This window comes from Syngnathus leptorhynchus, chromosome 10, assembly GCF_054491065.1.
Source record: "Syngnathus leptorhynchus isolate UIUO chromosome 10, UIUO_Slep, whole genome shotgun sequence".
In the NCBI taxonomy this organism is placed as follows: domain Eukaryota; kingdom Metazoa; phylum Chordata; class Actinopteri; order Syngnathiformes; family Syngnathidae; genus Syngnathus; species Syngnathus leptorhynchus.
In genome coordinates this window covers 6,588,112-6,615,860 of record NC_141204.1, presented here as the reverse complement: position 1 = coordinate 6,615,860, position 27,749 = coordinate 6,588,112, and the positions used below count along the sequence as shown (strand labels likewise).

Sequence of the window (27,749 nt, the reverse complement as noted above, 5' to 3'; positions counted from 1 at the left end):
GCTTTCCTGCAGAAACTACAAGATCACTGACAACAAACTTTGGATGAAGTGTAGTCTTAACATGAATAGCAAAAATATTGGTTATGTTGTGCAGCGTTTTTCAGTTGAAGCTGCTGCCACAATTACATCAAAACTAATATGAGTCAGTCATGACTCATGACAGTCACGCCTTCAAACCGCAGCTACAGTATAGAAGTAGTTACGCAACTCTGCTTTTACATAGAACAACATTAACTCAATATCCTATTAGCCAGAAAATATGCATCAACAAGAAAAAATCAGATTAAAAAGGATTCACAACACTCAAGACTGCACTATCCATAGTTTCAAAATGAGTCTTTCATCTTCATCCAGTCTGCATATCCTGATTTAGAATTCTTTGGATTTATTTTTTGATGTTGGTTGATCATGCTGTGCTGGCTGACTCTGCTTTTGCTGGCCTTCTTGCAGAATGTGGAGCATGTTACTTGAATGGTTCAGTCTGCTCAAATGGACAATTTGTATGTGCTGTATTGTACTTGTAGCCATTGCACAAAGGAATTCCATGACTTAGTGTGTTGAATGTGATGCACAACATTGAAGCAGTTGCTTGCCCACGTTTTACATAATGCAAGTTTACTGGATGATGACATTGTTGAATATGCTGTAGCCTTTCAGCCCACATTAAGTTTGTGTGTGTTTTGTAAACACATACAGGTACCTCTATTTTTTCCCTTTTGTATCTTTCAGCAAAGTAGCTGATGTTTGTATACATTTTATTCCAAATGATATGAATTTAAAGTCATTGTATTCCACCCTAAGTGACTTCAGGTTTTATTGAATCAACCACTAATGGAATTATGCACTGTATAGACAAAAACGTTTTCTCACCTGAACGTAGCTGTACTTTTATGTAGCATAACCAACAAGTATCATCATTGACTGTGTGAATTTGCATTTATGAGAAAGCCTTAAAGGAGCATTTTCCAATGAGGAAGCAATCCCTACAGCAAAATATCTTTGATTGAAGACATTTCTTTCCTCTTTTGAGGGCAGCTGGTCTATTTCAAAACAGAAAAGACACAACTGGAACAACTCCCCATGTGTTTGCATGACTTTCAACAAAGCCGGTGTTTATTACCTCCATCATTTTATGATCCACACCCAGTCATTTTTATCGGCAAATGACTCCGCGGGGTGATTATCGTTGCACACAGTTGGCGAGTCCGATTAAAATAGGAGATGCTTTCATCAGACCATTGAGGAGGGGAAATATACCATCTGTCAGACATGTTGTTTTAAACAATACAAGCGTGTGAGGATGGGAGTTTTGTTTATGTGTTGCTTGGTGCACTGACTAATTGTAAGCCTGGGTCAGACCTTGTGGATACGCCTGAAACCTAGAAGGCTGTGTGGCAGCTGTTGCGGAATGCTTATTTACTGGATACAAAAGACCTTTCAAAATCTAATATTAGGACACAGGTAATTGTTATTAGAAGTTGGACTACAGCCAGATCAGATGCTTTCAAAGGCTTTATAGACAGAAAGAAATAACAAATCCACAAAATCACAGATCATGACAATTAAAGTAATACAAATATTGTTAAATAACTATGGGTGTGAAATGTATTTAGAATACATAACCTTACATTTCTTTTTAAATGAGGTCATTTTTAAAAATCATTTATAACTCACCAATAGGTGACACTTGAAGTAAAAATTATACACTTATTATTGTGACCATTCAAGTTTCACTTTAAATTTTAAACTCACTACCTGTATTTATTTATTTATTTATTTATTTATTTATCCAACCCTTTTGTTTGGGTTTATTCTGACCCATATTTGACTATATTTCTAAATAGAAAAGCTATTTTGTCCTTGGTTAAAAATTATTAATTTAAAGGGTTCACATTGTCTCAAGTTAAAGGCAGTGCAACTTCAGAATGACATTCCAATCCAGCCATTTTTCCATTTCCCTGCCATTTAAAGCTTCAAATCTACTAAATCCACATTGACCACAGTGTAGCAAGGCACATTATTATAAATTCATAGATTATCTTCTAAATGTAGTAAAAGGTTTCACTAATTTGGAATTTGCCACGTCAGGATTAACCACATCTCACCACTGTTTTAACACATTTCAAAAATGCTCAGCATTGCATATGTTGGAAAAGAATATCCTGCTATTTAGCTGTTGTTTCCTCCTGTTTATGTTAATACATTATGATATAAAACCAAATGGATTTTGCAATATGTTTCTTTTGTTCGTTTTAACTGCAATGCCAAGACTCATGCAGGATTTACCAAGGATTTACTCTCTGAGCTACTTAGAGAGAGAATTTGGTGTGTTTTGTAAGTTTGTAACAAAATGAGACAAAGCACCTCCATCTTTATAGTGGTTGAGAAGGATTTGTAAGGATTCATGAGGTGATGTTAATTCTCCTTTTTTCACCTGCAACATTCATGTGTGAGTGAAACTTTGGTGGAGCACTTCTACAAGATGTACCTCTTGAATATCATACAGAATCAAGGTTGATCAATAATTCACATTTGGAGTGGTGAGAAGCATCTGCTGCATCTTAATTCTGGCTTGAGGCCAAACGGGCCACACTGCAAGATGAGACCAAATTTAGATTAAAGATGCAAGATGAACTCCAGTATGAAACTGTTCTTATTGACGGTGCTGCGCTGGAAAAATCCATCAATTTGTATCCATTAATTTTATTTATTTGTCAAAGTGATTTTTTAATTGATTTTTCTATGGGCTTCTATTGTTGAAGGAGTGTCTCTACTTGTGTGCACTGCTTACACAAACAATGACTGTGATAATAGGACAGTAGGTGTTGCCAACAATCAGGCGACTAATTTTTCAAGAAAACTGTCATTTTTATTCTCTTAAGAAACCGAAGACACGAACCGAATCATTTCCTCATTGTATTTTGATTGAAAACAATGGAGACTAGAATGACAAGCTATCATCCATTTGCAGCAGCGGCATTATCTCAACCTTGTCTGGGGCATTATTTGCATGTCACATCGATGACCGTGTGGGTCAAGTAATCCTTGTCAGAGCGGGCGTCCTCTCCATGACGCTAACTTGCCAACTCAGCAGGCTTACGCCCGAGGCAATGTCCTATACAAAGGGATGAGACATGGAAGGGGACGAGGGACGTGTTAGCAGAATCAATCGATGACTTCAATCATAGAATGAAATTTATTATAAGACTATTATCTCATGTACGATAAATTAATTTGAAAAATAAGGGGGGCATGGAAGAAGAACTAAAGCTGTTTTAGAAATTACAGATAAATCAAAGCTGAAAGTTAGTGATGCATCTTAAGAGTTCAAGATACTCCACTCTAGGTTCACTCTGCGAAAGACTTTTTTTTATTTGGTTTCAATTTGCTTCACTTTGACAAAGAGCCTATTTAATAGTTCTTCTCTTTTGTCACTAGGTTTCTTTGACATTTCCATATCTGAGTTCAGTCGCTGTCAAAATTTTGACGTCACAGTCATCCCAATTGCCGCATTTGCACCCCAGACGTGCCCTTGATCTGATTTAGTCCCTGCGAGAGAGAGAAAGCTTTTGTTGCCTTTAGTTTAGGCTTTTAATGGAAAGTGCACTGCAGATCAGAAGTGCACAATGCTATCCTTATTTTGATGATATCTGTGTCAAATAGAGCAGAAATGAGAGGTGAGAGTGTGCTGCTGCAACAAAATTCTTAACTTTTGTCGCAGTGGAAAGAGGTAGATGAACTGGCAATAACTTGCTATTATTGTTTTTGCACATGAAGGTAACAACATAACCAGGCTCCTTTTTGGTGAGGAAATATAGCAAATGAATTGCATATGCAAACAAAAGCATAGTGGTTTGGGAGGGAATGTAAGGCCTGTGTGCCATATGATGCATTTGATCCATCTCACCATGCAATCCTAAAAACAAATCAAACCTCAGAGGAACTCTTACAAAAAAAAACATTTACGCCACAAGTGGTATATCATAATGAGCATTTACTTCGTCTTGCATCATATTTCCTTTAGAAATTTAATATGGAAGTCTACTCATAAATGACTCCTGATTTAAAAAAAAAAAAAAAAAAAAAAAAAGTTCCCGAGCCTGGATTTAACTCTTAAGGACCTTTAGGACATGTTTTGGTGATGCTTGTCTGAAAATTAATACCAACTGTGCTTAAAGGTCGACATGTCTTTTTGTCACATTGCGGTCATGTGTTTTGTATATTAACGTCTAAAAATATTCAACAGGAGCCTTGTCCAATCCTGTCACAAATCTCACTCCTGGACGTTTTAATGCCAGGTTGTCACAGGCACCTCCTGGTCAACAGGCTGTATAAATTAAGCATGTCTTCATATCAAGAGTGACATTCAATAGTCCCAAGTCAGCGTGCACCACAAAGGTCATAAACTATAGCCAAGGTGTCAAATATTAATCGTCAACAAGACGCCCTCTCTGGCCCGTACAGAAACTTCTCCAAAGTTGAAAATGATCATGTGCAGTTCTCACCAAGGGAGTTGTGACTTCATTTCAAACAACAAGTCATCAATCAATACCTGTGGCTGGTTGAAAGCTGTGGGCAGCACTTCATCACAGCCCTACATGGAATTACCTGAAACAAACAAGCACAAAAAGTCAGGTCAACAAGTATAGGAAACATTTGCTGATTTCCAAACTGGCCTATGTTTGGCTTTCATTGATGACTGACTGTGTCCAGACCAATCTCCCCTTGGAACCATGCAATTGTTCTCCGACTGGCTTGGATCAACACCTTTTGGGTGGTAAAACTGAAGAAAAAAAACAAACATACAATTCGGCAGCACAGACTCACACAATCATCTGGAAAGGAGTTTTAAAAAATGGATCTATGGCCTCAGTGGAATGAATCCATGCTGGTTGAGGGGTCTTTTGTCGACTAAAGATCACTCAATCGTGTCTTTTAGTCATTTCAAAGGTTTTGCAGACCTCTTGGGTATAACTAAAGGTTAATTGCTAGATAGACATGATGTGTTTGTGTGCGCGAGAGAGGGAGAGAGAAAGTTGAGTGTTGCAATTGCTTTGATTTGAACATTTATAGTTTAAAGTCCACCAATTTCCAGACCTTGAGCTGAGAGACGAAGTGGGCCTGACTGTTGCTATGGTGAGGATCCTCATTGACAGCCGGCTCTCCAATCATGTCCACGGCCTACATGATGCCCACTTAAAATTCTTTTTTTTTTTTTTTTTTGCAAAAGTTGTTGAGCCAAAAAAAAAAGGGATTTTCACGTTATATATCATAAGTGGATCCACACTTTAGCTGTCCACTCAGCTTAATTAATTATTATCTTGTCAGGCTCAGTCAGATGAGTCGTGCTTAAAAATGATTTGAATCGGTCCAATGCGTCAGCTGAATAGCAAGAGATAAGAAGAAACGTGTAGCACTTGTTAATTCAAGCTTTGGAATGGGGTGAAGAGATGATAAGGGACCACATAGTAGATTTTATTTTATTGATGTGTGAGTGTGAGCAGACAGGCTGGAGCTGCTCAGCCCTTTTGGGAAATTCAGACTACAGTCTCCACTGTCCCTTCCTGGAATAATAAACATTGCTGCCATATTGATCAAATGACACAGCAGAGGTTGCTTGGTGCATTAATATACACCTAGCGATACACTCACAAGTCATAACATTAACCTGCAAGATTGATTTAGATGTGATATAAGAGCTGTATCAAATAATGGGCCTTGAGAATGATGCTTAAGTTTTTGTTTGCACTGTCAGGCAGTTATTGTTTGCTTTTGTTGACGTTGCACTATTTTTTTTTCTTTCTTTTTTAGCTTACGGGTAAATAATGCATGAATCTCAATGACAACGTTCAGGGATATACAGGAAGTCGTTATCTATAAATCCTCTTTTGATTGAATTTGGGCTTGTGTAGCATTGGCAGAGATCTGTGCTCTGGAGTGTTTTGTTTGTGCACTGCATATATATATATATATATATATATACTGTGCGCGACCGGACCAAATTAAGCTCCTTGCGCACTGAGGTCCACTTGAATTTTGGAAAGTCCATTAGGACTTTGAAAATATTTTCTAAATTTTAGCGACCGCTCTGTCATAATAATGCCACCAGCGCGGTGCAGTTGCGCGGTCGGCGGTGCGTGACAGTTGCGAGGTCGGCGGCGCGTGACGGTTGCGCGTTCGACGCTGCGCTGCAGTTGCGCGATCGGACCAAAATTAAGCTTCCTGCGCATTGCGGTCCTCTTAAATTTTGGAAAGTACATCAGGACTTTAAAAATATTTTCTAAATTTTAGCGACCGCTCTGTCACAATAATGCAACCAGCGCAGTGCAGTTGTGCGGTCGGTGACGCGCTACGGTTGCGCGTTCGGCGGTGCGCTGCAGTTGCGCGATCGGACAGAAATGCGCAAATGAAAAAATGCTTTAAAAAGGCGGGGTTTTTTTCCTGGATTTTTTTTTCATTATTTGTAATCTGAAAACATGATTCGGAATACGAACGATGCACTTCTCGAACAGCCTTCTGGAACGGATTGTGTTCGAAAACCGAGGCTCCACTGTATGTATGTTTTGTCAGGAAATATGTTTTGGACCTAGTGACACGTAACAGATGATTCTCAACTTATATTATATGAAGAGGTTCACAGTCACGATGATCATGATTTATTTTGGTTTATTTTATTTTAAATTTGTTTTTCTATAGTATAAAAAGTAGAGACAATGGTGTGACAATTAACGACTCAAATGAAAAAAATGAATAACAAACAGAGGTGCTCCCATTCCCCAACACAGTGATGTGAAGTGGATACCGGCAGCAACCATTCACATAGCTCCGGCGGGGTGGTCTCACTTTTGCGAGGTTCAAATTTCACTCGCATCTTGCCCAAGGGCGACCACCCTTTTAGTCTTACGATGACTTTGAGGAATTATCCCGAAGCATTATTATCCCCGCATTGGAAGTGGACCCCCAGCCGAGTCAACACAGTCCGCGATAGCGCGCATATCTGCTCTCATTGGGCCAGCCTCCCCCCTTCTCTGACGCCGGCTAAGAGTCGCGCAGCATCAGTCTGATTCCAGGGTGAAAAATCCTTGCTAGGAAGCCTCCAAAGGCTGCTAATTAAAGCAGTGCAGGGGGAGGGAAAAAAAGCAAGAAAAAGAACGGAATAACAGGTGCGTAAAGAGGGGGAAAGCGGTCGCTCGGAACGGAGGCATGTGGATGGAATAAAATTTAAAAAAAAAAAGCAAGAAAGAGAGAGTAAGAGAAAGGAAGCACAGGAAGCGATGCAGGTAAATATGACCGATCGTGTTTAAGCGTTATTGATAACTGCGCGGTATGTTTATGTTGGAATCAGCACCGGGGTATGTGGACAGCTCCCTTACCAACCCCCTCCTCCTTTCCGCCGAAGCGCTCTCTGCTCTCTTGGCTCCGTACAGCTGCATGCTCCGAGAGCTGCAGCGCTTTTCTTTTCCATTTGTTTATTTCATTATTTTCTGTAGCCCTCGTGCATGTATGAATAATACAAGTATATATATATAAAAAAAGAAGAATCGCGTCTCTTTAAATGCCACATGTGGAAGGAGCGTGTTTGAAAATCGCCTTCTTATCGTTGCAGGAACGATTCTTGGGGAGCTTGGTCCACAAAGGCGTGTAGAACTGTGCTGACAGATGCCTCGCATACAAAATGCTTATGTGATCGTGTGTCTACCTTCGCCATTTTGGCTCAGCAACCCAGAGAAATGGTAAGTGATCCGTCGTTCTTATTCATTATTATCTTTTTCTTTAGGGTAGGATAAGAAAGGGGGCGCTAATCCAGTTAATTCGATGCTGAGGGTGGAGTTTGTGCGTGTTTGTGTGTGGCAATGACGGGGGGTCTTTTCTAGTCTATACACAGTAACGCGTTTTTCCCCAAAAAAGAAGCTTAAAGTCGCTATACGTTTTTTTCTCTATCCTATCTTGTGGCTTTAATAATGCATGATCATGGATTGGAAAAAAAATTGTAGTCCCAATTTGTATTATTGGAGAAATTAACCGTGAGAACATAGAGTGCTCACAGTACAGTACAGCCTGGCCTGCATTGGCTTGCAGCAGAAGGTCCAGAAATTACTGCTAGGCCCCAGTCACGTTACTTAAGATTGATAGTATTGAGCAATTTCAATAATAATAATAATAATAATAATAATAATAATAATAATAATAATAATTCACACCAGAATCTACAATATTAGTCTTTTATGTAACATTGCAATGCAGATGGAAGAGAGACAGTACATAGTGTGTGCATTACATACTTGCATGTTTAGTTAACGTATTTATTCACTTCCTCTGTTGCCAGCACTCCAAGTTCTGTTGTATACCTGTTGTACAATGACAATAAAAGCATTCTATTCTATTCTATTCTATTCTATTCTATTCTATTCTATTCTATTCTATTGACACACCTAACAACACATCACACACTCTGGAGCTCCCCTAGAGGAAAGGGTGAATACAATGACCATTACACAAGCCACTTCTCCAATACATGTGAACAAACATTATGCACCTATTGTGCTGTGGCTTATTTTGGACTGGTCCCCTCTGTGTGCATCAGTAAATATTGACTGTCTTGCATGCACTGTTGGATCTCCTACTGACCTGCTCTACAGACCATGGGATACTCAGGGGTCCCATCTGTGACACTGATAGTTGGCTGCGGTCTGTCATGCCTCGCCTTGATCACGTTGGCGGTGATCTACGCCGTGTTATGGAGGTAATAGATGACTGTTCCATGATGACAAAATGTGAAATTATGTGTCTTCTATCTAAAAGTGCAGTCGCATTTTTATGTCCTCTGATTTCTTAGATACATCCGCTCAGAACGATCCATCATCTTGCTTAACTTCTGCTTATCTATCATCTGCTCCAATATATTGATCCTTGTGGGGCAAACACAAACACACAATGCGGTAAGTGTAATTTCCTCATTTCCTGATACTAGCGTCTCTAAAGAGATTTATAGAGGTCCAATGATTGTAAAAACAAACACAATGGAATCAAATGAATACAATTTGGGGAGTTGTACTTGCCACGTTAAGCTTGGGTTTGATGTCACAAAGAAATGCAGCATTCCCTGTAACTTTTCAGGGCTCTTATGGATGCTTTGAACTTTGAAAAGTAGGGCCAGGCACTGTAGGCAAGCAATCAAATTTTGTCCATATCATGCAATTAGTTTCCCAAGTCTTGAGCCAATATGATGTATGACTTGGAAATTGTATGCCACTAGCAGAACGACAACATGAAATCAGATCCATGCACAGCCTCTCCTGGTATTATTATTATTATTATTACTGTGTTCCATTTCTTTACCCATAATAATGTTATATTATAAATAACAAGTAATTGGATATTATTTCCCCTATAGTCAACAACAAATCAAGAAAATGTTGTCAGATGTCCATCTCAATTGAGAATGTTGGCTTTATATTCTTTTTCTTTCTCAAGTTTTACCAGAAGGCACTAAAAGATTTATAGGATACAACTAACATTAAATAAGTATATACCCACAACATTTTCTAAAGACTAAGTTGTAGGTAAAGTGTTTCAAATGTTTCTTAGTGTTTTGTAAAGAGGCATAAGAAGACTAAACATGGGGGAGAAAAAAAAACTGCATTTATCGGATGTGTAATCTGTTTTATGGTGCATTTTGCATGCCAGCTGTTCTCTGTGTTATAGAGTGCAAACAAACAAGAATGTAACAGCTTTAGTGCAGTCCCTGTCAAGCAAATGGCTCGTTTTCTTTTGGGTACCATGCTAAGAAGCCGTTAGTGTGTAATTTGAATGGAAAATAAAGTATTCCTTGCAGTTGAAGGTTGTACAGTTCAAAGTTGAGTGTCAGATGGTCTTAAATCGAGTTATATTGTCTTTGGCCACACTGACCGACCAAATGTGGCTCATCTAGACATTTGTTGCCAAAAAAAGCAAAGTTACAAAAGAACAGATGACTCTGAAATGATGACTTGAAATGATTTTGGAAGGGTAGGGGGATTTCTAATGAGCAGCTCTGCAATAGTTTGCCAGTGGGTTTTGTAGCATATGACACATACACGCCAGGGAACATGGTGCACCACTCAGTCAAAGACTAATGAAGCAGTTGAGAGAATATCTTCAGCAATCTTTAAAGTTCAACTGCAGCTTAAAAGCAACTCTTGTACTTTTCTCAATTCAGTGAGACACTTCAGACATTTCTGTTCTTTGTTGTTGTTGTTGTTGATAATAAAAGGCTGAAGTTGACGTTTAAGTGAGGAGGATTCAAAAGGACAATGGCAGCTCCTCATAAATATGCATTAGCGCTCCAGCTTTGGTTAGTGGCCTGTAAAGGATTACAAAAAAAGTTTGGCAAACAGTTGTTATGATTTACTAGCTGCCCACACAGATGCCCTCCTCAGTCATTTGGCAGCACTACGCTGACACATTGTCAGATTACAAAAACATGTTATTCTGTCAATTGTGGGATTGAAGTTATACTTTTACCCAGATCCACCATCCTGTCTCATGAGTCTAGATTATTTATTTTGCCCAGTGCTCTATCATCAAACTAAATTGTTACTTGTGGATCCTTTTTGTGAAGGTAAAACCTATCAGGAAGAGGATGGCCTTGCCAGAGGTTTTTACAGGACACTGTTCAAGGACCGTTTCACCGTTTATGCTCAGTGAAAATGAAATCATGGATAATGAGCGATGGCAGGAAAGAGGAACTGCATAAAATGTGATTTGCTGGCACACACACCTATGTTTGAATCCTCGAAGAAAGGTCAACATGTTGCATAAAGAATATTTCTGCCTGTTGCATTTGTCAAAATCGGATTCCACACATGGTGAAATCCTGGCTGGTCCACATTTATCTGGTGCACAGTCGCAGCCAATGAATGCACAGAATTGATCCATGGAGGGATTTTAAAACCGGGTTGATTTTAAGCCTTGTCTGATTCAATCAAGTCATCTTGATGTCTTGATTACAAGGAACGCCATTTATCAAATAATACGCACTGAGTCCTGTTAATTATATATTTGCCTCATTTGTATCTTCAGTGGGTTGATCAAAATCCACGAGCATACTGAAAATGTAACTCCCAACAGACACAGCTATTTCAAAGAGACCTCCAACCAAAGTAAGATATCATGGCTTGAAAGATTTTTTTTAAAAGCAAACGGGGCTTCATGTTTTTGGAGGTAATTGCATGGTGAGCCTTAATTGGTCACCAAGAACTAAGAAATGTTCCATGAATAATTGGCAAGCTAGATTCTTTTTGTCAGGCTCCTTCGGTGCTGTTGAAAAGAAAGTATGAAAAGAAATAATTGTGCCTTTGTTTTCTTAAGTCACTCCACTCGTGTTGCAAAAATATTTGAGAAAAATTCCACGCGTTTGATCAGACCTCGTGTTAGAGCAGTAGGCCAGCGAAAACATGCGTAGTCCTGGTGTGGGTTTAATTGCTGTGCTGCATGACATCGCCTCACTTGTTGTTGCTCCAACTCTTGAAAGAAGTGCATGTAATTGGCTCCATTGTTTGTGGATTCCGGGTTGCTTGTCACCTAATAGAAATCATCTCTGAGTTGCGGAGGTGTCCTCTCGGGAGCAGGAGCATCAGTGAGTCACCTCTGCATGTCTGTGCTTTGCCTTTGTCCTCTCTCTGTTTTCATGTTGCTTTCCAAAAGGCAAATCAAGACACATGGGCACTGTTGTGATATACAAAAATTAGAATTGGAACCAGAACTCTCGCAAACTCTCAACCTTTCTTTTCACTACTTTTAGTTTGTGATTTTATAACAATATTATTTTAGTGTTTGCCGTTTGAAAACTAGATGTATTACAGGATGAGAAATATTTTATTTATAGCCTGCAGCAAGCAAGGAGTTCTGCTGCAATCTATAAGAAAGAATAGTAAACAATGAAACAATTCACAATGATTGGCAAATAAAACTGTTTTGTGCTCTAAGGGATTTAGTATGAAACATTAAGTCAACATGAATTTAATCCAATTAGAGTCAGTTTCTAATACTTCAAAAGTATCATTTTCTTCAAATGTATTACGGAAATCCCCTTTTGCATACACCGAATGCCACCAGTGCCACGAGTGTATCATGCAATGGCGTTTGAGAGTGTGTTGCAACAATTAATCTTTAATTTACCAACATATAGAAATGATTGAGACTTTTCTTGTATGGTCTAATTAATTCTTCAGACGTATATTCTGACCAACATGCTGGCATTGAATCAGTTTTAACAGTTCCTCTTGTTGCAGTCTTATCAGCTCTATGATATTATAATGTGGTCCCTTCCTCACTTTCTTTGTTTCCATGGATACCAACACAGTGAGCTCCCGACATTTGCTTTTCTAAAGGCCAGTGTGAACTCCCGGTTTCATCCTCGCTCGTTTTGTATGACTGGCTACAGTCGTCCGGTGCTTTCATAATGCGCATAATGAGGAGTATTCATCTGCATGCACTTGTGATGTTGAATGGTATAGGCAGATCAGTAAATCAAATATAATACAAATGACCTGTTTCCAGGAAACAGCAGAGCTGTTTATTCAACACGAGTATTCTGCAGTGTACACTGAAAAGAAAACACACGCTGCATGTGGCAAATGTTTTCAATTGCTGGTCGTTATTTCAATAACAACACATCAGATGTTGTCAATATAATGCTTCAAAATGTATATGAGTTCAGAATTACATATTGGACTTTAGAATGTGACATTACTGATCAATGCATGGAATGCCTTGGGATTATTAGTAGACCTTAATTGGATTGATACGTTGATACTTTCAAGCATATCTAGAGCATGATTGTGTTGCAAGTACTAGTTATGGGTTATTGATTTCACTTCATGAAGTACACCTGCGCTACGTTTTAAAAATTGAAATACTGTAAAGTGTACAAGAAATAGTGTATTGTGTCAACCATGTCACAGTTTTACCCTTCATTTATTCACAGTTGCCTTGATCCCACGCTACTGAAAAGCTTCTCTTGTCGTGTTTCAATTCACATTTGTGTGTTTAATGTCTCCCATGGGCTTAAGTAAATACCTACCCACTTGTCAGGTACGCGGTAATACGGGATTATTCTTGTGTTTGAACCCCGTGTGCACAGCAGGGGGTGGATTTAGTGTGGTTCTCTCAATGGACACTTACAGGGGAAGTCGCTAGGATGGAATGATGCACTTCACTCTTTACCTCACACTATACTTGACTACTTGTAGATAAAAAAGTGCAAAGTATCCTCAGTCAGTGTCAGTGTGCCTTGACAAGACTCTTAAGGATGCCTCTTTATTTCTAATCCTCTCGTAAACAATCTCCCTCCGGCGACGTCTCTCCGTGGAACAAAGATGGACGAACTAATGAAGCCGCAAAGAGCCGTTCCATTATTGAGCCGGAATGCTATCTCCTTCTTCTAGTGCAGCCTTCTGCTCTGTCATTTAAGAAGTATTTTGGTTTGTTTGCTCTCATTATTCAGCATAAAACACAACAGTTGACCTTGGGTGCGTGTAGGATCCGCAGCATACTAATGAGGGTCAATGCAGAGGAATGCAACCTGGCTCTGATATTGATGGCCATTGCCGCCTCTGATGCTGCATATCCAACTGGTTCAAATATGTTTTATGTACCACACAGAGTGATGGTTTTTGCTTTTAGGGGGAATTTATTGTTATTTTCACCAAGCCAAAGGTGGTTAGTTTTATTTTGTGTCTGGACGGCAGAAGCAAGAACATGAACCAAGAACCATTTTGTCCTCTGATTTGCCATGTTTAAAGCTTGTTTTCATATCAATGACAATTTGGAAGTATTTTTTGTATAATTGTACGTTTTACTGTTCTTCTATTTGTGATTAGGGTGTCTGCATTATGACAACAGCCCTTCTGCACTTCTTCTTCTTGGCATCGTTCTGCTGGGTTCTCACGGAGGCTTGGCAGTCTTACATGGCAGTGACAGGAAAGGTTCGGACCAGACTCATCCGCAAGCGCTTTCTCTGTCTAGGCTGGGGTAAGTAAGCGGCAAAATTTCTCATTGACAGCTCACTGCTTCTGCCCTTCAACTCAAGGTTCGTTTTGTAAAAGTAATTGTATGAGGAGGCCGGATCGTCATCCTATGATGCTTTTGCACTCAATTCAACATGGACCAACCTTGAATTATGGGATGGATGGCAGGGAGGTTTCTGAGTTGTTATTCCAGTGTAGAGGTTACATAGCAAGTTACACAAAGTAGTACACTGAACATGTAATGGTAGTCATCACATGAATTATATAAAATAGTGTCATAGTACTTGAATACAACCATTGTGTAACCTTTTTTATTACTTGTAACATAACTTCTAACCGTTGTGTAACATTTTTTTATTAGTTCTAGATATCTTTTTTTATCCTTGGTGGAAGAAATTGTTATACTTCTAACATAACTTCTAACCGTTGTGTAACATTTTCTATTAGTTCTAGATATCTTTTTTTATCCTTGGTGGAAGAAATTTTTTTTTTCTTTTTTATTCCATAGACCCACCAGTCTAATTCAAATTCCAACAAATCTAATTTGTTCATGATTTCAAAAGTATTTGCGTGTCCTGGTTCAGTGTTCCTTCTTTCAGACAAGCAGAAAGGTCTCTTTTAAAAAGAGAAATGTTTTTGAAAGAGCCCACATTCATTCTTCTTGTTACCTAGCAACAAACATGGCTCTCTTAGTCATTACAGAGCCACTGCTTCGTGAACATAGCTCTAGCTATTCATTTAAAATGATAAGAAACATGCCTCAACAGATTATTGGATGCTAAATCAGACTTTTTTCCCCCAGATTCCTCTTCTTGATTAGAAATATACGTGGCATTTGTCATCACATTCAGAATGAGAGCAATTTTAAAATGGATTACTAAAGAGATGCAGGGCAAACGTCACCTGTTGTCTCATAATTCCGCCCCGTATGAAATACTGCGGGCGATGATTTATGGGACTCGCGTGTGCGTGAGCACTGCAGAGGCAGACTATGGACGGCCACAAGGGCCGCATGCGACTCCTGCCTCCAGGAAACTGATTACATCAATAGCACCTGCACGCGCTTTCCAAAACGTTAATATTCTGAGCACACAGAAGAGGAACTGATCCCGTCACACCAGGGCATTGGATTTTTTTTTTTTTTTACTTTACAATGATTCAAGCCTCCAGGACTGTGGTTATGAAAAAAAATCACATGGGATTTTGACTTCTGCACCTTTAATGTCTGTCATACATTAATTTATAATCCATTCATAGCATTTTTATGGATTGACTAATCATTGGTTGTTTTCTATTCAAGGATTACCGGCTTTAGTAGTTGCTGTATCGATGGGCTTCACCAAAACAAAAGGCTATGGGACACCCTTATAGTAAGTTGCTCTGTTTCCTACCACTGAATATTCACTCCGCTACATGAACGATAACACTTAAGTGTAATGATTAAGTGCCTCTGCAGTGGCCCACTTATCCGAAACAGAGCCATAAAGACAGTTCCCGCAAACGCAATCTGATTTAGAGATCGCTCAGCAGGACCCCAATTTCTGGAGTTGTATCGCAGCTTGATAGCGATGGCATGAACACTGCTTAGAATCTCTTTAGTGTGTGAAAATCTGCAAATAGAGTTACGGCATATGGCGCCTACTCCCCTGACGATTGGGGGGGGATACTCATGGATGTTATTTTGTGTGCCATTAACTCAGATCTTAATCACTGGCTGCAAGTTAACTGTTGCTCCCTCCTTTCTCTGCAGCTGTTGGCTGTCTTTGGAGGGAGGGCTCCTGTATGCCTTTGTTGGACCTGCAGCTGCTGTTGTTCTGGTAAGCCTCACCCAGTAGAGCCAATTCTCGACTACAGGGGACAGGTGGGAAATTTAGATGTTACATATAAGTCAAGTCAATAGCAAGGAAGCACAAGAAATATTGTGGTAAAATGGGGAGCTACCGTCTCGATTTATTGCCAACGTTGTACAGAAACAATATACACCAACAAATTTTATTCAAGTTTGGGAAAATTTGTTATAACCAAACTCAATGATATTCACAAAATATGTTACAGAGTTGTTAAAATAGAAATATTGAAGCTCTTAATCTGTCAGAGTGACATCCCGCTGGAATACTGAATGTCACTTTGTGTGGGGGGGAAACAAATATTCAGCGGCGGAATCTGTAATAAAGTCATATTTTATAAAAGTTTCTGAGCAAGAGACATTCTTCAGTCAGAGACAGGAAATCTTTTTCATGTTCGGTCTAGTTTTCTTTCACCTCAAACCTAAACCTGGCAGCATGAACAAGAAGCACTTCCATTTATTTGTAAAGCAACTACATAAAGGGTAAATTTGCACACTGCTGCTCCAGTTTTCCGTCAGTAAAGTTGCCGCTAATGCTTGATGAAGGTGCCTTTGAGTGGGAAAGTGTTTCTTATTAGGCAGATCTTTTCCTAAGGCTGCCGTGCCGGCCTGAGTGTGCACGGCATGGCTCATCCCCTGGCTGAAATGTGACAGATATGAGGGGGGGGGAAAAAAACAGAAGCTAGAGGTCGAAGCTCAGTGCACACACGCAAAATTGAGGTGGGGAGAAAAATGGGACAATGACATCTATCATTCGCAACTAATGGAAAACGTCATCCCGGCAGAGGATGCTTTTAACATTAAGTTTAAAATAATTGTTGCATTGGTATGATTTATTGAAGATCTCTGCTTCAATTCCAGGTCAACATGGTGATCGGTATTCTGGTGTTTAATAAATTAGTGTCCAGAGACGGCATACTGGACAAGAAGATGAAGCATCGAGCAGGGTATGACAGCACGTCCTTGTTAGTACCTTCATTTTTCTTCTTTTATTATGTATTACTTCAATACTGCATGAGTAATACCAAATTTGATCCCTTGTTCTCTTCTGGTGCTAACAATACTGCTCACAAGTATATGCTTTGCTTTTTCAATATTAAAGAAAATGTTTAACTTGCTATTATATTGTATTATATTATATTGTTCTGACACTAGTTGAGTAATGTGTTCGATAGGGCCTGTGACATTAGATGTTACGTCATCTTTCTTAATCCATAATTTATATAACTTCACTTCTGTCAGTAAATGCGTTTATTGCTGTGTATTTGTATTTTTTAACAATTGCTGAAAGGTAAATTGCCTTTTACAATTAGAGGAGGATTACTAGAGCAAACATCTGCTTTAAGCATTTACAGAGTTGGAGCTTATTTCAATGTTGTTAAGGAAATCATAGGACATAAAGAGGTCAGTTCTCTCACGGGAGCGACATAAATACATATTTTGTTGGCAGAATAAGTCCAAGATGAAACACTCTAACGCCCACACGCTGGTCGCGTGTGCTAATATTCAACAACGCACATTTTGCGGTTTGTTAGCGTGCTTGGTCACGCCGTTGTCTTTTCTGCCCTGCAGACAGATGAGTGAGCCGCACACAGGATTGACTCTCAAGTGCGCCAAATGTGGTGTTGTATCAACGACTGCTTTGTCAGCGACTACAGCCAGCAATGCAATGTAAGTGACTGTGAATCAATAAGACAATGCTGCATATACAGCAGGTCCACCTCGATAATGCAGAGCCACTGCCATGGCAACTGCTGTTACCGCTATAAATCAGATCACGGCATAAAAATAAAAATGAAAAAAAAAACGTTGTTGTTGTGCTGGTGAATTAAGAGCCTTTAGATAACTACCAATACCCAGCAGTAATATGCCTTATTCCTTCTCTAAATCCTCTCAGGGCGTCTTTATGGAGCTCCTGCGTCGTTCTGCCTCTCCTGGCCTTGACCTGGATGTCCGCAGTGCTCGCCATGACGGACAAGCGCTCCATCCTCTTTCAAATCCTCTTTGCAGTCTTTGATTCACTGCAGGGTTTTGTCATAGTAATGGTGCACTGTATCCTACGGAGAGAGGTAGAGCCATTATTCCTCCTCAGAAACAATTTTCTTCCCTTATCATCCCGATTTTACCCTAATGTATTGATAAGAACTCGAGCAAAAGTTGAGAAATATTCTTGCCCTTAGGTCCAAGATGCATTCAGATGTCGACTCAGAAACTGCCAAGATCCAATCAGTGGTGATGCAACAGGGGGCTTTCCTAATGGCCACGCTCAGATAATGGTAAGTGTGTTTTGTCATTAGAGCCACGGCTGAAGCGATGTTTCTAAATATGACGACATAACATTTCAAATTGAATTTGCTGTGATTTACAAAAGCAATGCATGTGCTTCGGTCCTGTGCTCAGTACAACATAAGGGAAGGTCAACATAAGTTGACAACAATGTTCTCCAGAAAACTGTGCACACTCAACAGCGGGGTCATGCCACTTTGCTGAGTCAGCTTGTTCTTCGTATGCAAATTAGTCATGCATATCTGTCGAGGCAGCTCAGTGCAAAATGGATCAGTCAATAATGATAAATAGAGGAGGATGGAATGTACGCCTCGCAATGAATTGCATTTATCTTCTTTATAAAAGGCAACTTGCAAATCTCCGCTTGAGGATGTTCGCTACCTTAGAGGTTCAACAATACTTCCCATCATTTAGCAGTGGATTGTTTTTTATTGTCTCATAATTATCTCTGAATAGATACTACATGACATTAGTGCTCCTCTTAGTCCTTTAAAGCTCAACCCTTTATTTCCGTTTGATTGAAATTAGTGACCCCATCCCCATCAGGCGCGCATCTCTCTCATTTCCTCTCCCGGGATAATGGAGCATCGCTCTCGGCCCGACCTTTGAAATTCGGATGTCAGTCTTTTCATCTCGTACCACGGTACCACTAGCATGTTGGAGAAATGATCGGCCATTAGTATTGTAATACCCCTTGGAGGGAAATAGTCTTCACAAAAGCAGAGTGCCGTCTGGCTCTCTCAGTTCAATACGGTTATTTGCAGCTGGGGCAACGTGCCCTCCCTTCATCATTTGAATTGTCATGCATAGATATGCATTCATGCTTTGAAAAAATGATTTCATGTTTTGGTTTAAATGACGTGCATCATTCTAAGAGGTTTTTCTCATATAGTATACATGAAATGTTTTACTCGTCACACTATCCCTTGTTTGCAGACGGACTTCGAGAAGGACGTAGACATCGCCTGCCGATCAGGTAAAAGCACATTAGCTTAAACTGCCAAGAGTGACTTTCATAAATCTGATGATGGGTTAGACTCGCCTGCAGTCTTGTTTTATGAATTTCAAATCTTTTAACTGAACTTTTTGCTTTATCGGTCGTTTGTGACATCATTATCTGTATGATTATTACATTGCCTGTTGACAAAATTCATTTGCAATTACTGACCCCGCATTTATGAGAGCATTTTGTCTGACATCAAACATTGAGTCTGAAAGGAATCTTTTTCTTTTCTCCAACTAATCTGATGCAGTGTTAATATTTATGTTCAGCACTGTAACAACAATTGCCTCTCCTTGCAAAAAAACAAAACAAAAGAGGTTATACAGTAAAAATAGCTGCAGTTACATAACAGCCAACAATCCCCACAGGAGTTTTTCACAGTTACCAAACCATTGACTTTAATCTGAGAACAAAACAGCATCAAAACAGCTGATGGCTACTCCTTTTATGTGGAAATCTTTACGCGATGCATGACACACTGTCATTAGGCTTTCTATAAATATGTTCCACACCATCAGAAATAGGAGTTTGTGCCTTTAGAGAATATTCCTTGTAAGTTTGGGAAGATAATATTGAGACTTTTGTTCTTTTGTACTTTTGAGCCACTGACAAGAATATGTTTTAAGAATTGGTATAAAAAAAAAAAATTGGAACGTGTTAAGCCTAACTCATTTGTAAAAACCGCACTTATTCACAGCTCTCAGAAAGTCTTTTGGCCCACATCATTCAACACGGTGCAGTCCTGTCAAACTAAAGTGCACCTACCTGACAAGAAAAAGGAAAAGTAGTCAGATGTCATGAATAAATCATGATCAAATGGTTGTAAAACTTCAGCGTATTTCACAGATTATTTTCTGTGCGCACAGTTTTACAATGACAGGTATTAGTAGTGCACAAGTCGCATTCTACACTCTCGCCTTGAGTGCGACCGTTGATGGGAATGTACTTATTAACAGAGCTTTGATCTTAAAGTCAAGATCTGATCCAAAAGATGCCTTTAGCAGGAAGTACCAATAAAAAAATTGAACATAAAAACTTTTTTTTTTTACATTGAAACCTTATGTCCATTTAGCTGAGCAGCACTGTCTTGTGTGATTTTTTTTAAAACCTTACTTCTTATTCCTATTCATTAGGCAAAAATAATTGCAGAAAAAAAAAATCACTTGATTGCTCGACAGGTACTTTAAAATTTTAATGAACCGGTTTGTTAAATGTGTCAGTCTGCCAAGATAAAAGCATCAGCTGTCACAAAGGTCAGCCGATGTTATGTTGCCTGTCAGTGCACTTTACTCACTTCCTTCGCAAATTGGATGATATCACCTGGAATTATTCTGTTATGATCATGCGCACGCTGTGTCAGACATGTACTTCCAACATGTGATTCCTTCCTGGCAGCCCTCCACAAGGACATGGGCTCGTGTCGCGCTGCTACCGTCACCGGCACGCTTTCCCGCATATCCCTCAACGACGAGGAGGACGAGAAAGCTCCTGAAGGCCTCAACTACTCTACGCTGCCTGGCAACATCATCTCCAAAGTGATCATTCAACAGCCTTCAGCACTGCACATGCCCATGGGAGTGGGCGAGCTAAAGGAGCAGTCGCTGGGCGACAACAACGCCGATATGCGCCGCACCGTTTACCTGTGCACCGACGATGCCATGCGCCAGAGTGACCAGAATATGGGCAGCCACGACATGGAGGGCCACCCACCTCAGGGTCAGATGATGGAGACGGACTACATTGTCATGCCCCGCTCCTCGGCGGCAACGCTTTCGGGGTCGGCTACCCTCCCGGCTCACTTGAAGGACGACACCAAGATGAACATCACCATGGATACTCTGCCACACGAGAGGCTGATGCATTACAAGATGAGCCCTGACTTCAACATCAGCCCGTCAGGCGTGGACCACATGAATGTGAACCTGGAGCAGCAGTACCCCAGCGCCCCTGAGCAGATGCAGAACCTGCCCTTTGAACCCCGCACGGCCGTCAAGAACTTCCTCGCTGAGATGGAGGAAAGCGCTGGCCTCTCGAGGAGTGAGACGGGCTCTACGATCTCCATGAGCTCCTTAGAGGTATTCCCAGATAATATGGCACGGTGTATTTTTACGTATCTTAACTAGCAACACCGACACCATAACAAGGCGTTAATACGGTCACTATTGATGTAGCTTGAGGAAAAACAGACACCACAAAACAAATATAGAGTTCATGAAAGATACAAGCAACACAAGAACATGGGTATTTTGTTACAAGAAACTATCAAATATATTTTTTTGTAACTATATTAGCAATGTGAAACGTACTGACCATAAAGCCAAACCAAGAGGCGCATGTCGTAGGTTGAGCAGAGCTAGTTACAAACTTTGACTTAAATGCAAATCATGTAAGTGAAGGCACCACAGTATTTGTGAAGACAGACTTTCTGATAAACCTTTTAGTATTTATGTTCTGTCTCTGATCTGTATTTTTTTTCTTCATCATATTTTCATGTTTGTTTTTTCTTTTTACAGAGAAGAAAATCACGATATTCTGATTTGGACTTTGAGGTATGTGGAAACATGTTCCTTTCCTCAAGACATGCATCTTTTTTTTTTTTTTTAATATACAGAGTAAAGCCATCCTTGTGTTTGTCATTTGATTTACTCGAACTTGTTGTGCCTCTTAAGCTTATTGGAGTTTACAAGATTTATTGTCACGCTATGTAGTTAAGGTAAAAGCAAGGCTGTCAACTGACAAACAGGACGAGCGTTCTCATCAACATTTTGTCCTTCATCTCCTCCATCCATCGCCTCTGCGCTGACTTTTAAACGATATGCTTTTAAAGTCATTTGCACATTTCACGTCTGATTTGAAGCACTAGTCTTGCCGTGCAAATTCCACCCCTCTTTTGGCAGTTTTTTGCATTCCTTTGCATTGCCAAATCAGGTTTTACTGCATATATATAGAAATATATAGTGCACCCTTGCAAAGTAAAGGAAACAGAACGAAAGCTTCTGGCATAGGGAGCATTTTGCTTCAAGTAGACACGCAACAACCCCTTTAAATGGAAGAAGCCCTGGGCCAAGATTGGATTATAAGGGTTCCTCTTACGCCAACAAAACGTTAAATGAGGCAATTTGTCACAAAAGAATTAAGTTAGATCCGGTTACTCCTGCCATTTTGAATTAAGTACTTCTGCCGTCCTCGTACAAATCATCCCAATGTTTCCTTTATTTTGGCGGTATGTTACAGTATATATGCAGACCCGAGCAGATCTGATTAAAACCTGGCCTACAAGCAAACTACCTTGACACTAACACATTGATCAGAGTGCAAGTGGGTGGAGAGAAGATGCATTTGCATTATTGGCTGTCAATACCAAAGCAAAAACCTTGCCATTGCAGAAAGTCATGCACACCAGGAAAAGACACATGGAGCTGTTCCAGGAACTGAATCAGAAATTTCAAACCCTGGACCGATTTCGAGACATACCAAATATGGGGAGCATGGTGAGTAACAGGAAACCAGTGGGGGGTGGCTCTCAGCTACATTTAAATTCAGCTAGAGCTTATTTAGATGTGCAGTGCAGGCTACGTGTGTGTGATTGTGCTAATGAGAAGTTATAGAAAACATTTTGTGCATGAATACAGCGCCAGCAGCTGACCATGGGGGGCAAGCGGGGTTATTCGGGTGACAGCCTGCCTACCCTCTTCTGTTTTTTTGTTTTTTTTAAAGAAAAGATGCATTTTCTCCACCAGGCCAGTCACAAGGAACAAAGATGTTTGCTAATGTAGCTGCTCTCGAGAGTGCATCCATTCCAATGCAAGGCCATGAATGCACTTTGATTTACATACACATTTACCTACTTAGCGAAACCATCTTTTTTTTTTTCCCAAACCATAAATGCATGGCAGATGATTTAATCTATCAGCATTCCTACCTGACCTAAAGTGTGCTGTTCTTCTAAGGCTGCGTTTACACTATGACACAATTCCCATTTTATTCCTCCCATGTGAGGCACTTCGGATATTTGTCATGTCAGTTGCCTATTTGACACCTGGATCCGACAAAATAGCCGCATGAGGGCTGTAACGGATGATCTGACATTAATCCGCCAATGCCGTTTACACCTAAACTATCGAACCAGGGGGGATGTGTAACTGTGCGTGTTCCATCGCAGCACCCAGCTTTAAATCATTCGACACATATACATTTGGGTTACATCGCCACTGTAGAAACAGAACTCAAAAATCTTGAATTCATAAATTTAAACCCCTGTTTGATCATAAATGGATAAAAACATTTTTAATCTGCCAATTCGAATCAGATGGATCAGATATTCTATGCAACTGTGAGCCAGACTTCTAAATCACAGCAAGGTAATTGAAATACACACACATCTACAAACAACAGGCAGCGCTAAATAAAAAATACGGCATCCGAGGTGCATAGACCATTAAATAGAAGATTGTGTGGGCTTCTAAATAGACTTTGCAGAGCTATGACTTACATTATACACTACTCACAAAAATGTCGGGATATTTGTGTTTTGGCAGGAATATAGTAAACTTTACAGGTTAATCTAATGTGATTTTCTCCAAACATTGAGCTATAATAATGCTCTAACAATAATAACCATCATAGCCCCATCTTGTTAATCTTTCCAAGTAGTGCAAACACAAACCTTGAGAAGATCAGCACACGCACACACACACAAACACCCTCCCTCCTTTTTTTCCCCGACTCCCCTCGTCCACTACCAATGAATCTACTGCAGTGATTCTCTCAGAAATGACTTTCCATTTCATATTCCCTGCCTGCGAGCGGAGCCTCCTACCTATTTGCGACAACGTCTTTGGCGCAGTCAGTGCGGGTGCACCGAGACAAATGGCTCACATATAAACAGCATACAGTGCATTGAAAAAGTCTACACACCTCTGTTCAAATGCTAGGCTGTTGTGATATGATAGAACTACATGGATAGAGCACTTCCAAATAGTCAGCAACCGATATGATTTGAAAGTACCTCAATGTTATATTTTGACAGTATGCAATAGGAGTCATTCAGAACTAAGATCCAACATCTGCTTAATGTAACTATAGCGGGATAAAAAGTACAATACCCATAGGACTAAACTATAATCCATGAACCAGTTTTGGATTGATCACTTATTGGCCGTTGGAATGATAATAAAGATAATCGGCAAAATGCCAAATATCGGCCCCAATAATCGGCCCGACCCATAATCGGTCTAACACTACTTCCAAACTTTTTCCACCAATAAGGAGATCCATACCCAGTTCAATATTTTAGAGAGAAAATAAAAAAAATAAACTGAGCTAATGTGGTTGTGACTGGTTGAGAACACACCCGTATCCCCGGTTGTAAAAGGGCACACACACTTGTGCAACCACATCATCTCAATTGTTTATTTTTACTTCCCCTCATGAAAATGTTACAATTGTGAGTTTTAAAAGTCATTGTATTGGTTGGAAAAGTTTAGAATGTGTTTGAACCAAATATTCCAGGTGAATCTGGAACACATCCCGGATTCCCGGATGAGAGGGGATGACTGCATAATATTGTAGCTATAAAACTCCATGCGACAAAGATGTGGTGCTGACTAACGTGGCCGTGTTCACAGGACAAGGCAATGCCAAACAAGAACCCGTGGGAGAGCTACAACCCAGCGTGCGAGTACCAGAATTACGCCACTATGAATGTACTAGACTCTAGCGCCAAGGACTCACTGGAAATGACGCCCGCTGAGTGGGAAAAGTGTGTCAACCTCCCCTTGGACGTCCAGGAGGGGGATTTCCAAACAGAGGTCTAAAATTGAAGAAGAAAATGCAAACTCGGGAAGGAGGAGAAGACAAAGAAGAGGTGATGTATTTTGCACTGAATCAAGCAACAGACTTTTCTAACAGCCTTGACATTCGTGTCGGGATAATCGGAGCATGGCAGGGACTTTATGTGCCAATACAAGACTGATGAGAGAGAAAGAGAGAGGAACAATGGGGGGGAAAAAAGGGATAAGGAAAACCATCAGTGTTACTTTTTTTGTATTCTCACTAGTGTACTTAGTGTGGGGCAGCCTGGTGTACAATATCTACCATCACGTGTTTCAAATTATCTTTTCAAGGAATTGGCGAGAAAGAGGGAAAAAAAATTACAACGTCAAGAAGAAACCTCACAGAGCAAACTACACGCCATGTGGTCCCAGCTTCATTGGGTCTGGTTGCTGCTAGGCCCAGGAGCACAATGTATATATTTATGCAGGTTTTTAAAACGTTTATAACAGTCCGTTTGGCCATTGCGACACTTTTTACTTTCTAGTATGAAACATGGGGAAGCAAAGAGTATCTTTTGTGTCATATTAAAATGAATGTTTGTCCGGCTACATTCTTCATTGCTTTCAATGCAATAAAGATAATACTCACTTTTATATAAATAATATATTTCACAACTTTAATACTGCGGAACCTGCTTGAAGGATCCCCGGCAAGCTCTCCCATCTGCAGCCCTGTATAAAATATTTAAAAAAAAAAAAAAAAAAAAAAACGAAATGTTGTATGGTGTAAATAAACTTTTGTCTACATATGTTTTAATTGTGCCAATTTATTTTAATGAGGAAAAAAAATAAAATAATGCCAACCTGATCAAAAGTTATAGCGAAAATGTTAACATTTGAAAAGGAATGTAAATAAAAGAGGAAATATGTTCGTACTGCTTCAGATGTGGTGTCAACTTTGTTGTTTGCTTGGAGTTTCCTCTCTCACTGTTGTTTTGGATTTATTTTTAATAGATTTGCTGGTATCTAGTGCCATGATAGACCTAAACAGATCGATTGGGCCAAACTATTAATATTCAAGTCAGTATGACTTTCAGTTCAGTTTATTGTCACTCCTTGTTGATAGTTTGTACTGTAAAGTTTACTGATGTGTTTAATAAGTTCATCCCTCCAACAGATTTTTTTTATTTATTTTCATTTGGAGTGGAACACATTCAGAAGGTGAGTGGGCCATTCATTACAACCACAAGGTTACCCTTTTAAACATTTAACACGGGTGAGTCGGAGCACAAATGGGATGAGGTTATCAACTATGTACGGGTGTGGGCAGCTCAGCATGCAATGCAGCAACAAAAAAGGGAAACAAATGTCTGCTGTGACCTCGGACTAACAACAATTGGTAGCATAGGGGGAGGAATGGTCACATCACATTTACTGTTTGAAGACTTAAGACCTAAGGGATGTCCTTCCTTTCCAATTCAATGTCTGAAAAACAACTTTTGATAGGAGTTATGAAGAGAACCTGCATAATTTAAGTGCAACAGATGAAAAACAAACTATGTACTAGTATTCTTGGCTCTTAAGGAAAATAAAACTTAAAGCTCTCATCAGATATAACAAAATTGTAAACACGGCAGATGATCTACTTGGTAACTGCTCAACATATTTTCAAAAACTAGTCGGCAAGAAGATAGTTGCAGAGTTGTGTGTATAAAATTGCTGACTCAAGATATTGTGCCCTTGGCATCACACACTGCCCATGTTATTTGCGTGTTGCTAAATAGAACTGTGGATGCTGACAGCCCCCCGAGGAGTGAGTGGCAACCCCACCTTCAGGCTTCTTGAACACAAAGAGGGCCCACAGTGTGAATAAAACAATCACTCTGATCCTTCAGGCATCACTCTGATCCCACGTGCACGACTGAGCTAGTGGTGCTTCATCAAAAGGGGCCTGTGAGGAGAGTTCTAACCTGCGGAAATGCCGCAGGCCGGGCTATGACCGCTGTATCAGTGTCACAACTATAACAAAAAAAAAAAATAAATATATTACGGGGATGATTTTTCATTTGCCTTCCCAGACCTATTAGAGAAGTAGTTCCCAAACTAGTCACAAGGCCAAGATTTAAACCCAGAATCTGCTGTGAGACCATCTTACACGCAAGCCTGGGAATTTTTTTGAGACCATTAAAAAGTGTTTTATCCTTTTAACCCAGGAGGAATTTGTGTAAAAGATGACGTAGGAAGGAAGGAAAAGATTAAACAAGACTGATCTGTCACATCTCTGCTTTAATTTATTTATTTCGTTTTTGCTCACGGCTTATTTCGTTTATTAGCAAGCGACATGGGGGCGGCATATCGCATAATAAGCAAGCTCAAAAGCGGCCTCACAGAATACTCGGTGACAAGGTGCGTATGCCACAAACACTAATTGAACAAACCCAGCAAATTTCATGCAAATCCGCCCCAGGCCAAGGCTGAGTGTCTAACACTAATCCTAGGATAAATGTATTTACTGTCAATTTTATTTGATACATACCCACATTAAAGGGCAACATAAGGATTTTGAAAAACACCTTTTAATTGCTTTGCGGATATGTCAGGTAGACCTTATGGGACTCAAAGTCAATACATCACTTGATAGACACTCACTCATTTCCAATCTGGGTGCCTTTGGAACTCATTTGAAAAATATTATTGATTACAGATGAATCTTTTTTCACCTATCTATGCCAGTCATATAATGACATACAGAACAAGTAAATGTTCTTCCATTAGCTGGCAAAAGGTACAGACAACCTGTTGCTATTCCTACAGCAGAATAAATCATGGCT

The 27,749-nt window shown here is 39.9% G+C and overlaps 1 protein-coding gene across 3 annotated transcripts in view; it reads left to right on the top strand.

The window, feature by feature from the left end:
* Positions 1–25,833, top strand: part of adgrb3 (adhesion G protein-coupled receptor B3) — an 85,601-nt gene extending 59,768 nt beyond the window's left edge. For 2 of the 3 annotated variants that reach the window (XM_085921666.1, XM_085921667.1), the window contains 15 exons: positions 7,607–7,733; positions 8,640–8,743; positions 8,837–8,939; positions 13,863–14,013; positions 15,310–15,379; positions 15,760–15,826; positions 16,717–16,820; positions 17,428–17,526; positions 17,753–17,924; positions 18,036–18,131; positions 19,078–19,117; positions 20,540–21,219; positions 21,658–21,693; positions 22,531–22,635; positions 24,772–25,833. In XM_085921666.1, coding sequence (XP_085777792.1) covers positions 7,607–7,733; positions 8,640–8,743; positions 8,837–8,939; positions 13,863–14,013; positions 15,310–15,379; positions 15,760–15,826; positions 16,717–16,820; positions 17,428–17,526; positions 17,753–17,924; positions 18,036–18,131; positions 19,078–19,117; positions 20,540–21,219; positions 21,658–21,693; positions 22,531–22,635; positions 24,772–24,960 — 2,143 coding nt within the window. In that variant the 3' untranslated portion in view covers positions 24,961–25,833. The remainder of the gene's footprint in view (positions 1–7,606; positions 7,734–8,639; positions 8,744–8,836; positions 8,940–13,862; positions 14,014–15,309; positions 15,380–15,759; positions 15,827–16,716; positions 16,821–17,427; positions 17,527–17,752; positions 17,925–18,035; positions 18,132–19,077; positions 19,118–20,539; positions 21,220–21,657; positions 21,694–22,530; positions 22,636–24,771) is intronic. The other variant, XM_085921668.1, reaches the window with a different exon arrangement.
* Positions 25,834–27,749: the final 1,916 nt, after the last annotated feature.